Here is a 15,035-nt window from a genome sequence, read left to right as displayed (position 1 = left end):
CCTGGTGGTCCAACCCCAACCCACACAGCACAGCCCCATCCCCACTATGCCACCAAGGTGCCTGTGTGAATCAGTTGCACTGACAGGGCGTTTCAGTGTCTGTACACATTCAGTTCTTTGGTACTCCACTGAGACTGGCCACCGAGAAGGAAGTTGGTGTTGATTGTGAAGGGGATTTTGTGAGGTGGACGAGAGCCGACTGGCAATTTTTGACAAAACATTTTTAATGGAAAATTGCCGATTCATCCACAGCAAAACTTTTGGCAGGGAAGGGTCACTTTTGCTGACTTTCTTGGCTCACTTTTTTTTTTTAAGTAGTGCAATTGTCAATGTTCTGCCTTAATATTTTCTGACTGAAAAATTCTGGTTTTCTGATTCAAAGCAACTTTTTGTTTTAAAAAAAGCTAATTGGGATTAAAAAAACGTTTAACAGTCAAAATTGAAACACAGTGTTTTGAAATTATTGAAACAAAATGCTTCAGCTGAACCATACAAAATGTGGGGGGGAATTTTCAGTTTGTGAAAATTTTCAAGGTTTTGATATTTCGTCGTGAATCAGGACAAACGGGTTGGGTTGGTTTTTGTCGTGGGTTTTTTTTAAAAAATCTTGACAATTTTCATGGTTTGGGAAAATTGTTTTCCATCCAGTTCTAATGTAGATATTTGACTTTCAGGAATTGATCCGAGACCACCAACTCATTTCATGTAGACCACCAAACAATCATCAGATGGTAATGATTTTCAGTCACCATTCACCTTGGATGGATTTAAATTGGAAATCTAGAGATGCAAGGCCATGTATCTTATTCTAGATCCCACTGAAGTATTACTTCCTCCCAAATTTGTGGTCATGGGCACAACAGATGTATGTACATTTTTAAGGGGGCCTGCTGTACTGTCCTTCGCTAAATTGCCTCTTTAAAAAATCAATTTACTGCGCAAAAAAAAAAATAAAGTAGTTTGCATAGTCAGAACATTAACAAGCATTGACTAAAGAGATTTTTGGGTTTTTGGGTAAGAGAATGACCTTTTACTTTTACCTATTTTAGAAGAAGAGCAAGAAACCTCAGGGGATTTTGGCAGTGGTGGATCTGTTGTATTACTGGATGATTTGGAACAGGACCGTGAAGCAGCGAAAAAGAACAAAGAAGGGAAAATGAAGATTCATGTAAGAGCAGCTAATGAGGATGATGAAGATGAAGATGATGATAAGGATGATGAAATTGGTTATATATGGTAGTTGTCACAGTTCTGAGGACTCATGTTTTGCACAATATTGCAAGTCACGTCATATCTCTGCAATTGTATCTAAGAACATCAGGCACAAAATATCTCTCCTCTCTGTTTAATTTTGTACAGTATATATCATTTTCAAGATGGCTTTTTTCCAACTAGCTACTGGTTTGAATACAGTGAATTTTTTTTCTATCAACGGGGCTCTGAGTTTTGTTAGTTTTGTTTAAGCAGAGTTTCATAGCTTAATCCCATCCACGCAGCTTGTGAAATATAGTTTATGGGATTAAAAAATGAGAGAAAAAACAAACCAGTGCAAGAATTAGAAGCCCATTTTATGTTATCAACATTGGAGAAATTTTGTCATCAGCTGTTAACTGAATTTTCTGACCATGCTATAAGTAATTGCTTTTTTTTTATGCAGTAGGTGCCTCAATTTCTGTCCTGTGTCTGCCACTTGTCGCTAAAGAGCAAGTCATCTGTGTATAATAATTTCTGGTTCGCTAATATTGATGGTTTTAAGTCAGGAAGAAATCCATCAGTATTTTTTCTCACTTGCTCTACGAATGATTACTTCAGGCTCAGTCCTGCCCTTATTGAAGTCAATTTTAAAACTCCCGTTGTCTGCAAATGTGCAGGATCAGATCATTGTCACCTAGTTTTCATAGTAAACAATATGATCTCGATCCTGAGAGATGCTGAGCATTTACAGCTACCACCAACTTTGAGCCTCATAGCAGGGGAACATGATAACCACCTTCCAGAATGTTGGAATGTTTTGTAAATCTAGATCATTATAACCATTTTCCAACTAGCAAATCTTGGGTTTCTGTTTTAATTAGTTTGCCCTAATGTCATGCAAGCTGCCTCTGTTTCTGCAATAACACACCAATGGATCTGCTGGAAATCGCCTGTGATTCATTTAGTCTAAGTAACTTCTCATTCTGAAGCTAGGAAGCTGTCAAAGATACTCACCATCAAAAGTAATAAGCTGTCTCTTCTTTATTTTAAATTGTGAATATTTATTTAGTCTGTATAAAAAACAACCTTAGATAGTCATGTTTCCAACTAACATCCTTTCTGCTTAATATGAAATATCATGCACTCCTAATACACACCTATAAAATAGAAGAATAGTATTAAAATTGAATCCTATGATTCTTTAAGCCGTTCCCATTTATTCATATCTCCACAGCTGTATGATGGCATTCTGAAACTAAAATATTTACTGCTCTTCCCTGTTGAAAGTCATGGGTAAAATGAATGTACCATATCATGTCTTTTATCCCTTTTATTATTTTATCCAGATTATCAGAAAACACGAGAACAATGAGGAGCCATGGGACAGAATATGTTGTAAGCCGTTCATTTTTGTATTTAAGAGGACAAAAGTGACCCATGATAGAATTTTAATTCCAAAATCTTTTAGGGTCAAATGCACCCTGAGGTGGCAGGCGTAATTCTATTTAAGTTAATGGAGTTATACCAGAAATGAATTTTGGCCAATAGGCATTTCAAAGAAGACCTTTATATTTCTCTTAAAGACGTTACTTCCTTGTGTGAATTGACTTGCATTTTCAAAAGCAGCTGTGCGGTGCAGTTTACCCCCAGACCATTAGTCAATATAAGTAGTACTTTGCCTGCTTATCTATCTTGCATGTTCCATGATTCGTTTTTGGGGGTGAATCATGTCATTACAAGGTAAAGTTTGCGAAATGAAATCTACCAATATAAATGCCAAATTCCATTCCATAAGCAGGATATTTCACCCGTTTCCTTTAAGTTTCATGTCCTCAAGCCAGCAATCTGAATTCATTGCTCTTGTGAAACATGAACCCAAGTCAGACATCCTTCTCAGGGTGTACTTTACCCTTGGTGTTTGTATTGTATACAATCTCGTGGGTCTTTAGTGACTGAGGGGTAAAGTATTGCTTTAAATGTTTCCAAATAAAGGCCTGATCCTGCAAATTCTTCAGCCCACATAAATAGGGATTTTCAGGCTCCAACCCAAAGGTTTCATACTAGAGAACCCACTGTATGTATGATCTTATTATGCAAGCCCAAGAAATGGACTCCGTATACCTTGCATTGTTTTCTGGACACCATCACAGCACCTATGTGCTCGTAGCTAAGACTTAAAACATTTTAGCAATGTAACTTGAATCTTTGGCTAGAATTCGTGTGTGCACAAACACACACACACACACACACACACACACACAGTTGAAATACACACTAGCTCCTGTAGTTGACATTATAAACAGCAAAAGCTGGTTTTATTTTTAAAGTCTTGTTTCAAAACCTTTGCCTGCAATTTGTTTTGAAGAAAGAAAATTTGCTCATTACAAACAGAACTTGTCTGAAGGGGAGAAATAATTTGTTTCTGCTTATCTAGGCAGTGTGCAGGTGCTTTGAAAGTAAAAGGGAAGGCTTCATTCACACATGCATCCATGGAATTCACTGGTACAATAACACAACAAAATGGGAAAGCCCCTTGACAACGGGAATTGTGAACATCTAATGAGCTTATATTTCACTGTTTCAAACATAACTTGTTATAGGGGCTTAGTTGTTTTCGGCTCTTTTATTCTCTGTTTGTCTGGAGTCATGACCTGAAAGTTAATAAAGAGCTGGACTGGATGATGGGTGTTAATAGAAAAGGAAGTGGCAAGGGTATCCACTGGGGTTTGGTTTGCTCTTCGTTTTTTTGTGGAAAACGGTTGGCAGCTAAGGCAATTGGTGGAAATCCTACAATCCACTCTGATTCACGGTGATTACTTTTTAGGGCAAGATTGAGCCTTTTGAGTCAGCCCTAAGCATGGAGCAGCACATAGCCTCCGCAGCCCCGGAGCAGCCCCCAGAAAGCATTGTGCCTTTGGAGGCACTGTTCCTCCAAAGTTGCCTGCGTGCACTGGGTGGGACAGGGAGTATGCTGCATAAATCTCCCTCTTGCATGCAGCCAGCTCCACTGACTGGTGCGTGGTGGGGCATGGAGCCATGACTCTACCTGCTTGTTGCCCATCCTCAACACTTCCCCAACCCCCCTCTGCTCACTTACTCCCATGAGGGAGTACCACTTGTGCAGCCTTGCCATCTTGCCACTAGACCGAGATCCATTTAGGTCCTGTGAGACTACATGGAGAATGGAGTGAGGGGGCCTTTCTCCCTCTTACTCCTCTCTGGGTATGTCTACACTGCACTCTATGCACAGGGCATGACTGAGGTTTGAGCCCAAGTGCCCCTTCTGTCCATACATCAATGAGTCTGACTCAGGCCAGCAAACACTCAGGACTAGGTCGTAGGACCCTGCTACGGACTGTGACTCAGTCCAACCCCTGTCATTTTGCAGTGCGGATGCAGCTCAAGCTACAGACATGCAGTATGGGTGCTTTAGCACAGCTATGAGACCTGGATCCAGCAATTGTAATCCTAGTTATACAATGCAGTGTGAATGCTCAAGCATGGGCTTGGAAATACACAAGCCTGGTTCCCACAGATTCAGGTTTACAATGCAGTGTAGACATACCTTTTGTGCCCGTGCAGGATGAGAGTACTATTTAATCCTAAGCAGACATGGCCTCCAGATGCTCTCTCTGGCCACAGGAGAATCCTGCAATGAATTTCTCATTATGCTAAAATTGGGGGGGCGTTGTTTTAGGGGGTTGTGTATGTGCAAAGAAATAATAAATGCAGCTACTATTGTGCATGATCCAGATGGTTATGTTCTGTCTGTGATACTGGTGAGTCAACTTCTTTATTTGACTTCTGATGTTTATAAATTGCTACCAGATGAGCATAAGAGAGAAAGAGATGGGAAGCCCATTCTGCTCTGCTGTATAATGAGTGACAAAAACAGCAAAATGGGCCTGGTCCTGACCTCATTTGCACTGGTGTGAATCAGCAGCAAGGCCATTGATTTTACGGGGGTTAAATGGTATAAAACCGCTGTGAAATCAACAGCATCCCCAATGTGTTCCAGTCCAAACTAGTGATTTGAAACAGCCTCAGGAAGCTGGGCTTTGACTCCTTTTAGTTTGCTTCCATCTCTTGAAAATCACTTTTTATAAATTACAGACCTCGAAAAGAATTCTTTTCTTTTCTCCTTGCCTTTGACAAAAATGATGGTGATTTGCAAAAGGAACAAACACATCTTGTAGTTTGACATCATTGTTACTTGAGCACCGTCAATATCTTGCATCTCGCACATCAGGTCTGTCTTCATTTGGAGCTTGATTTTAATCAGATGAAATCTCTGGTTTTGCCCACTGCCTTTCCCAAGCCCACGACCTTGCCATTTCACTGACTCCAGGCCCCACCATCAAAGCAGAAGGGGCACCCCATCATGCCATGAAATCAAGGGGGTCTCCACAATCATTAAGAACTATATCATGAAAGCTGATACCATACCAACATTCTGCTAGTGCTAAACTCATCCCAGGGCAGATGCCTCCTACACAGTGCTATGCACCACATAAAGCTTTGAAAGTCAAATCTTTTGCTCCCCTTACAGCTTGTATAATCAGGTACTATTCAGGAGAAGCGCAGGCAGGTAGGGAAGATGTGAGTAGTGGCTGCAGCCTCTCTGTTCCATTTGCACAGGGCATCAGGTTACTGAATCCACACACATACAGATCCTGTAGGATCCTCTTTCATTCCCTGCATTTTTAAAATATTTCCTTAAATAAATCCTGTCAGTCTTACAGCTTAATTGACAGGCACTCTGGCCACTCCCAATGCCAGCAGGTCTTTATCCTCATTCTCTCTAGCGCTAGGGCCTCATCCTGTAGCCTCTTCTCACCTGACTCTTCCAGGTGAGACCGGCTGCATTATTTTCAGCAAATATGAAGTAATCAACGTTAAAGTGAATGCATTACAGTCCAAGACCTGTGGTCAGATGCACCTGTACAAGTCCCATCAGAATCAGTGGGGTGTTGTGTGTGCATCTGAAGACAGAATGTGACCTTGAACAACTTCTGCTGTAGCTCCCTGGGTGACACTCAACTTGGTCTGGAGGGCTTGTGTAAAGCTCTTTGTCTCCGTTCAGCTCACAGGCCCTGGTTTAGGAAGGCATCCCTCTACAGGAAATCACCTTAACTGCATGCTTAACTTTAAACCCATGCTTACGTGCTTTCCTGAATGAAGGTCATAATTTGAGAAGACTAACACCATTATCTAGTTTAGTAGAGTAGAAATACAATGTATCATGTAAAAAGCTATACAGATTGTATGAAAGAATAATGCCCCATATTTTGGTAAAAACTGTGTAAGACGGAGCTGCATGCTTTGAGAAAAGCAGCTGAGAATATGTCTGGATCTAGGGACAGATCCCCAGCTGATGTAAAGCTCCATTGAAGTCTATGGAGCTACAACAGTTTCCACCCCCTGCCACCTGGCAAATCAACTTGCTCAGCAGAATAATATAATTTTGCCAATCACAGTTTCCCACTGAGTACAGAAACTCCTGATTTTTAACTTTTTGTTATCTTAATACTGCTGTTGTCAGATTAAGACAGCAGGTAAAGTACATGCCATTAACGGTGGAATGACAAAGCAGAGTTCCTTCTATTGATTTTTTCTGGCCAATTGTAGAAGATGCTTTAAGAAGATCTCCCAGTTTATTGAAGTAGTAAAGCAATGAGGCATTTAGTGCACTGTATCCAGAGCCAGTGGCCATTGCAAACTGCAACAGAAATAAACAGCCCCTTTCTCAGGCTTCTCCTGCATGACAATCGGGAGGTTTGTAGGGAGCATTTCACTTGCTTCTGGCTTGATTTAATTCCCATTTTTGTTACAAAGTCAAATATTCCACTTGCCTCAAATTGTTGACTTTCCAAATGTTTTCTCATTGTGAAAGATGGAAACAGAGGAGCTCCATTATTTAAAGATGGAAACTAATTTTATCACATTTCCTTTACAAATGAAAGATTATAAACATCGTGAAGTATTATTTATGTTTCCAAGTGTCCTTTTCACTAGTACTGTTAACTCAAAATATCCCTTGAGTTCAGTTTCCGACATAATTTTTGTTGTGGCATCTTCATGAACATGATGAGTACATCAAATATTTTGGTTATTGTTTTAACCCATTTTCTGTGTTTATTTAATATTTATTCTACAGTTCATATTTCCGATGTAAAATTTATATTGAAAACAACACAATTTGTTAGTGAAAGCTTCTCTTTGCCTATCCAGCCTACTCTAGAGTCTCAGTGTACTTTTCTGGCATAGGAATATTTTAATATTTGCATGTTTTTTGCAGCATTTTTCACCCCAGGCAGCAAATGACATAAGATCTAAGGTCATCGTTTGCTACAGACCACCAGATCTCTCATGCTTAGCTTCTTACACTTTTTGGCGTTCATTGCAGTCTGTTCTGTATGCCGTTCTAGTTCATAGACTGCTTTGTACAGGTACTATACATGAAAGAGCCCTTTCTACAGTAGGTGGGTTTTGGTCTTTTTATACTTTTCTCAATGCTGCTGATATCCGTTACTGTTAAATGTGGTGTGTTGTAAGGAGAGATCCAAATATTACGTGTTTAAGTTTGATGTCCCTACTGTAGATGGAATGTAGGCTGTCATAGTAAATTAGATTAGCATAATAAATTCTGAATGCTTTTTCCATAAGGTGTTAACTGGAATGTGAACATTTTGCTAACCTCCTTGTTTAACTGTAATGCTTAATTGTAGTCCTAAATAGTTAAATTTTTGTCTGTCTCAATAAATTTTAATTTGTCTGCGACTCTACATTGCCTGCCTTTTGTTTTATACTGTGCGGATCCAACTACGGTATTGCCGTACTTAAAGTCAGCAATAGAAGTGCTGAAGTGGCTGATCCATGTTATTTTTCAGTTTTATCCCTGTACTTCTGTTCAATGTCAACTGTTAAATCTGTGAAGTTAATGTCATGTCTTTAGAAAGATGTACTTTAAAACAAAAAACTGGTAACTGGGTGTATTAAAAATTGATTAAAAAAACAAAACCTAATTAACTTAGTTTCTTTTCCAAGCTTGTTTCCTCCCCAATTAGGTTTTGCAAATTGTGGTTTTCTGTTTAATAAGTCTCTCCTGAAGGTGTCAATCGCCATGCTATCTAGGCACTTTAACATCATCACCTACAGGATAAATCAAGTGAAATTAAATGAAAATACCACTGGTAAAAAATAACAAACCATTTATAATTCATAATTGTATAAATCTCTACTTTTGTGTCTCTGGCTCATTAAGTTTGCTAATATCATCCAATGTATCTGGCTTATTTTCAGTACAATAACATTAATTGACTTTAAAGACCCAGTATTAAAAACATAGTGCTGCCAGGTATTGAAAGGAAAATGTTTTTTTCCATTTCCTTTCTGCCCTATTTCCATACATTTTAATCAGCATAAAAGCATATTTCGTGGCTCAGACCATGTGTTACCAGAGTGGCTCCTTAGATTCGTAGATTCCAAGGCCAGAAGGAACCATTGTGATTATCTAGTCTGACCTCCTGTCTAAAACAGGCCATAGAACTTCCCCAAAATAACCCCTAGAGCAGATCTTTTAGACAAACATCCAGTCTTGATTTAAACACTGTAAGTGATGGAGAATCCACCATAACCCTTGGTAAACTGTTCCAATGGTTAATTACTCTCATGTTGTCCGCTACACTATTATATCTAAGATGCTTGTCTGGCACCGATCACAGCAGTATCTGAACACTTCACAACCTTTCAGGTATTTATCCACACACACCCTTGTCAGTCAGGGCAGTGCTATTTTCCCCAATGTACATATTAGGAACTGAGGCAGAGAGGGGCTAAGGATCACATTTTTAAAGATACTTAGCCTTGCTGCACTCGGCATGACAGCACCTAACTATGATGTAGGAACCTAGGTCTCATTTTCAAAGGGATTTAAGCACTTGGGAACCTAAATCCCATTGACTGCAATGCTGAGCACAGCAACACCTAAATATCTTTAAAAATCTGGGCCTTAGTGACTGGCCCAAGGTCAAACAGGAAGTTGGGGAAGTGGCCTGAGATCTCCCAAGTCCCAGACTCGCACTCTAACCACGGGGACCATCCTTCCGCCCTGCAGTGCTGTAAATTTACATGGCTCTCTCACAAAGAGAGCAAGATATGTTCCCTGCTCCAAAGACATTGGTCTCAATGGACAAGGCAAGGCATGAGGTCACATTCAGCACAGGGTGGTTGCGGGGGCAGATTTTTGGTGAGGGAGGCCAGAGGAAGGATTCCTGGAAGAAGTGAGTTTAAAGAGGAGGTTGCACAGGAAGTGATATAGTGGCTTAGGTGCGGAGATGCAAAGCTGAGAGTCTGAGGAGGAGATAAATGTAGAGAGACAGGGTTGACGAGGCAAGAAGGAGGTAGAGGGAGTAAGAGCAGAGATGTAGGTAGGGGAGATTGTCATGGTGTCTGAATGTAATAATACTTACTTTTATTGTGGTAGCTCCTAAGAGCCCCAGTCAAGGATCAGCACCCCTCGGCGCTAGGCACTGTAGAGACAGGTCACAAAGAAGCAGCTTCCTGCCCCCCAAGGGCTTGCAGTCTGGGTGTCAGGACACAACATGGACAAAGAATGCAAGCACTGTAATTGTGCATGCTAGTTGGGTGCACAACTGTGCACCTCACCCCTTTTTATTTTTTAAACTGTCCGTCGCTTTACCTCCATAGAGGCTAAAGTCCTTCCCTACCAGTTATTGACTAAAGCAATTTTTCCAGAATAAAGCTGACCTGAGGCTGAGATAGACACCAGAAATCCAAGAGCACCAGCTTGACAGGTGAGTTGAAAGAGAACCCCGCTAATTCACTTAACCCGGAGACTCCTTTCTATTACTTTCTAATCAGATCAACATGTAATTGCATCTTTTTAGTTAATCCCAAATACCGAAAATATCCCAGTCAGACACCTTTATCCCATTCACAGACGGTTTGTGATTGTAATCCAAATCACAAGTGAGAATTGGACCTCAAAGGCAGGTACATGTTAAGCATCCTCCTTAAAAGTATGTAAATTAATTAATCACATTCTATGCTATATGTCAACTGTTAGTGACAAAATAACTTATAGTATGTTAAATAGCCTAACCTTGAGTACAACTGAGTTTATCCTTACAAAAACACTCCAAAACTGTCTGACTCATGTCAGATTTTTAGAATATTATGATGCTGAGCACTATAGGAAAAAACTAAACTCGGAGAGCGTGAGGTACTAAATGGATTTTCAGCATCTGAGCTGATTTTTCTATCCCTTCTGTTTGTACTATAAAGGGCCAAAATGCAGCCATCTTTGCACCTTGTTTTGCATCACCCACATAAATTCTAGCTTCCTCTGCTCCTGATGTATGTCGACAATGGCAAATTTTGAAGCGCTGACATGTTATGAACTGAGCAAAAATGAAGTGAAGGCTTCAGGCTTCGGGCCCAAGGACTGAGAGCTGTAAAAGTCTATCGGCCAGTCCATCTCCAAACCCAGGGTTTCAGACTGCCCCATGTTGTGGTTTCCCACGTGTGAAGAAACCTGTATTTTCTCAGTCTAAATGATTTTAATTTCAGATAAAGGAAAAGCAGAAACAAAAAAACAACCCTCTGTGACCCTTCCTCTTATAAGTCACCTTGCTACATCTGCCCTTAGCATGAGGAAGTGTTGTCTGTGCCTGCTCTGGGACAGCTCCCCAACTCAACCGGCCATGAGCAACACAAGCGCTCCACCCCTCAGCCCACCACAGGCTCCATTGTCCCTCTTCAGGTAAGCAAATGGCATGTTCCAACCTCTGAGTCCTTCAAGTGTCTCCCTGGAGTGCCCAGCCCCTAAGACACACACATGTCTGGCTCCTCTGTTCCCAAAGGAACCATACACCACAGCTAGGTTAAACACAAGCTATGCTTGACACACAGCACTTAGATTTGTTTACAGAAAAAAGCAAGTCCAAGTTTATGGAACAAAGAACAGAGGATCAGGGGATTTGCAAACAGAAATATTGGGAACAAAGAGTTAGATATAAATAAAATAATAACACACGTCTGGAGCCTAAACTTAACTACATGCTGCCTCTTGTCGAATAAGTTGCTGTTCCACCTCCTTCTGATAACGTTTTTTAGCCGGTAAGACCGAGACCTTTCTGTCATTAAGACCAAGCCTGTCTGCTGCTGCTTTCTCTCTGCTCCCTAGATTTATTAGAGGTGTCGTTTGGTCACCTATAAACAGGTTCTTTTGGTTAGGTGCCTATACCAGTTTTCGCTAGAAGCTTGGTGGCAGGGCAGAGGACTTTCAGCTCAGTGGTTAGGTACTCACTTGGGCTGTGGGTTCAAATCCCTTCTCCTCATCAGGTGGAGGGAGGACTTGAAGGGAAGAGTCACTTACATTCCAGGTGAGAATGTAACTGTTGGGCTAAAAGTTGCTCTTTCTCCCAAGTCTGGCCACTTTGTGTAAGCTCACCTATAGAGGCCCAATCCAGTAGATGAGTTCTGAGCACACATACCGGATTGAGGCCCCAGGTGAGGTAAGTGGAGGACTGCATGTCTCTCCTAGGTTTTTGGAGTTATGTGTCAGGATGCTTCGCATGGGCTGCAGTGGCAATGCACACAGGTAGAATATAGGGAGCTTTTACTGCAAAAAATTAGGTACCAAGTGTGTTTAGGTTTGGTGGCAGCTGAATGGGTGTTTTGTGACTCATGGTGGGGCCTGATTCTGGTATTTAGGTGCCTAAAATGGCAGTTAGGTACCTAAGTCCCTTTGGTGAATCTCCGCCAAGTGTCTCATTCAGCGCTATCTCAAGTAGCAACCTGTTTGGGTAGATGGGCTGAGCTCTGCACCCAGTTACACACAGTGGAATTGTTATGTTCAAGGCATCTACACTGAAAAGATAGAAAAAAAAATCTCAAACATACTCTTTCTGGAAGGTCACAATGTAATACTACTTTAGTTCTTAGAACCCAGAACAATAACACACAAACCAAACATAGAGAGAGACAGGCTGCTCCCTAAGGCAGAAGGCACACAACAGCTTACTCTAGGGTGGGCTCTTTGCAGCCTTCCCAAAGAAGACCCAGATCACACTGCTTTGCTCAAAGTCCCCTAACTCTCAAACAGGACCAGGAAACCCCTTGCAATTTAAAGCTTGTAATTTAACAGTTTTCAATACCACAAGAACTACTCCAGTGTACAAGGGTGGAACTGAGAGCAGAATTTGGCTCCAGATTCTTTTTTTAATCTATGTGCAATGGCATCTGTGTCCTTTCAGTGCAAAACTGGCTTTCTCATCTGGCCTCAAGTCAATTTTTCACCCTACTTTGAGGTCATTGTTCCTTAACTGAATCTTCAAATGTCTTTTTCCTCCCACCGGTGCGCTTGCAAGTTAATTAAACTTTTAACAATGAGTGCATCGGCAAGAGAATAGGATATCGGATTGCTCATCCATTTTACAATATGATGAATTAATGTCCTTACTAATTGAGTCAGGAAATCCTCCTTTAACAGGAGCCAGGCTGTATCACAAGCAATTGCCTGTGGGGTTAAGTTAAAATCAGAGTTCTTGGTCCCAGAGGCTGTGTGGTGAGACACACCTGGGTTATCTTCCCTAGAGTTCTTATGACGGCTTTCGGGTACCCTGGGTTTCTGCTATACGCACCTATTTTCTGCATCAAGATATCCTCCTTTCTAGCTTCTTCTCACATTTGTAAGTTCCAGGCCTGATTCTCTACTACAGCTGAGCCAAATAACTAATGTTTTTGTTTTGCATCTGATGAAGTGAGCTGTAGCTCACGAAAACTTATGCTCAAATAAATTTGTTAGTCCTCTAAGGGTGCCACAAGTCCGCCTTTTGTTTTTGTTTTGGTGGGCTAAATTGAAAAAATCCAGAGCTGGACTGGCAGGGAACAATCTGTTCATTTCAAAGTGAAAATAATTTTTTTTCTCTTTTTCTTGCCGAAGCAAAAAAAAGTTTAAGGTCAAATGACATGTTTAATGTTGATTCAGAGTGACATTTTGTACCAAAATGCGATTTGAAACAAGATTTTGTTTTAAAAATACTGTTTCAAAGGGAAAGATTTAAATAGTTAGTTTAAACAACGTTGAAACAAAACATTCTGACATTTGGTGAGTTTTTCCCAGCCAAAACGATTAGTCAAATTCTACCTGTACCTTTATAATAGTGATGGTGCCCTGGAAAATGCATTTTTTTGGTGAATTTACTATTCACCAAAAAAATTTTGCCCACCCTCTATTTCCACAGCCTCAGACATTGGGTCTTCATTTCATCCTGCACATAGCAGATATAAAAACACAGCCATTCTGATCTAGAAACTTTTTGCACCAACTCTGCTTGATTGTAACATGCCAACGCAAAGTGCATTGGAGAATCAGGCCTTCCATTTGGTAACATTCAAAGAACTGCACAGTATGCTGCCTTCTCAAAAGGACCTCCTTGTCTCTTGTGTGTTAAATTCAGTCTTAAGTGTTTCCTTGGGAATAATCACAGCTGAAATAGGGGCATGACTGATCGCTACCATACTGTTTAGCTGAGGGAAGATTATCCACAGAAATAACCTCTCACAATGGCTTGCATTTTTAATGTCATTTTCTGTTCTTATTTTCTCTAGACCTGAGAGTACCTTATATTTCTACTATGAGATAATGTCATAGAGTCATAGACTTTAAGGTCAGAAGGGACCATTATGATCGTCTAGTCTGACCTCCTGCACAACTCAGGCCACAGAATCTCACCCACCCACCCTGTAACAAACCTCTAACCTATGTCTGAACGACTGAAGTCCTCAAATCATGGTTTAAAGACTTCGAGGGGCAGAGAATCCTCCAGCAAGTGAGAAGCATATATTCTTCCAACAGCTGCATCCTCGGCAGAAAGGACGGCAGTTCCTTGTAGTTAAGGCACAAGACTGGGACCCAGAAGACCCTAGCTGTGGACCATAGGCCAGTCACTCAATCTTTGGGCCTCAGTTTTGCCATCTGTCAAATGAGGATAGTAGCACTTCCCTAGCTCCCAGGGTGTTGTAAGGATAAATCTATGCATGTTTGCAAGGGGCTTAGATCCCCCGAGGATGAACTCCCCAGGAAAGCCTATAAATAATATCATCCTCAAACACACCTGGACCACAACATGCACAACTCATTCATTCATTCAGCAAACCTGGGTTTTCTGTCCAAGTTAAGGAGCCTGTACCCTAAACATTAACCTAACTCAGAGCATATCTGCACAGCCCAAATATTTTTAATTCACATTGATTATTGAAACCTTGGGAAGTTTATTCCAGTCATGAAATGTCATCTGAGCAGAGCTACCTGGCCAAAATGTCAACGACTGAGGATTAAATTTAAAGTGAGTATTTAAAATTTGGGAGTTAGAGGGAGATGGAGGATTGCATCTGTGCTTCAGTTTCAGACAGTAAATCTATACTCTGGATGTCACATGCACAATGCTGACACCAACATCTCTGATTTTTTAACAACTCCCCAGAGTAAAGGAAGTCATGGGTCTTTACGATCTCTCCACTAGGGGATTATGCATTCTAGATCATGTATAAGACCCTACCAAATTCATCCACGTGAAAAATGTGTCACAGACCATGAAATCTGATCTCTCCCGTGGAAATCTGGCTATTGAGGGGGGATCATGGTATTGCCACCCTTACTTCTGCGCTGCCTTCAGAGCTGGCTGGCCGGAGAGCAACAGAGGCTGGCAAGAAGTCCAGCTCTGAAGGGAGCGCTGCCACCAGCAGTAGCGCAGAAGTAAGGGTGGCAATACCATGGCCTTGTAACCCCCTTTTGGGTCAGGATCCTCCAGTTT

General features: G+C 41.1%; 1 protein-coding gene across 3 annotated transcripts in view; it reads left to right on the top strand.

Moving 5' to 3' along the window:
* SPOCK1 (SPARC (osteonectin), cwcv and kazal like domains proteoglycan 1) overlaps positions 1–7,974 on the top strand; it is a 513,799-nt gene extending 505,825 nt beyond the window's left edge. For 2 of the 3 annotated variants that reach the window (XM_038413766.2, XM_038413765.2), the window contains one exon: positions 1,050–7,974. In XM_038413766.2, the coding sequence (XP_038269694.1) occupies positions 1,050–1,240 (191 nt within the window). In that variant the 3' untranslated portion in view covers positions 1,241–7,974. Of the gene's footprint in view, positions 1–674; positions 732–1,049 lie in introns of all 3 variants that reach the window. The other variant, XM_043490486.1, reaches the window with a different exon arrangement.
* The last annotated feature ends 7,061 nt before the right edge of the window (positions 7,975–15,035 follow it).

The sequence above is a fragment of the Dermochelys coriacea genome, chromosome 8 (assembly GCF_009764565.3).
Source record: "Dermochelys coriacea isolate rDerCor1 chromosome 8, rDerCor1.pri.v4, whole genome shotgun sequence".
Classification (NCBI taxonomy): Eukaryota; Metazoa; Chordata; order Testudines; family Dermochelyidae; genus Dermochelys; species Dermochelys coriacea.
This window is presented reverse-complemented; position numbering and strand designations above follow the sequence as displayed.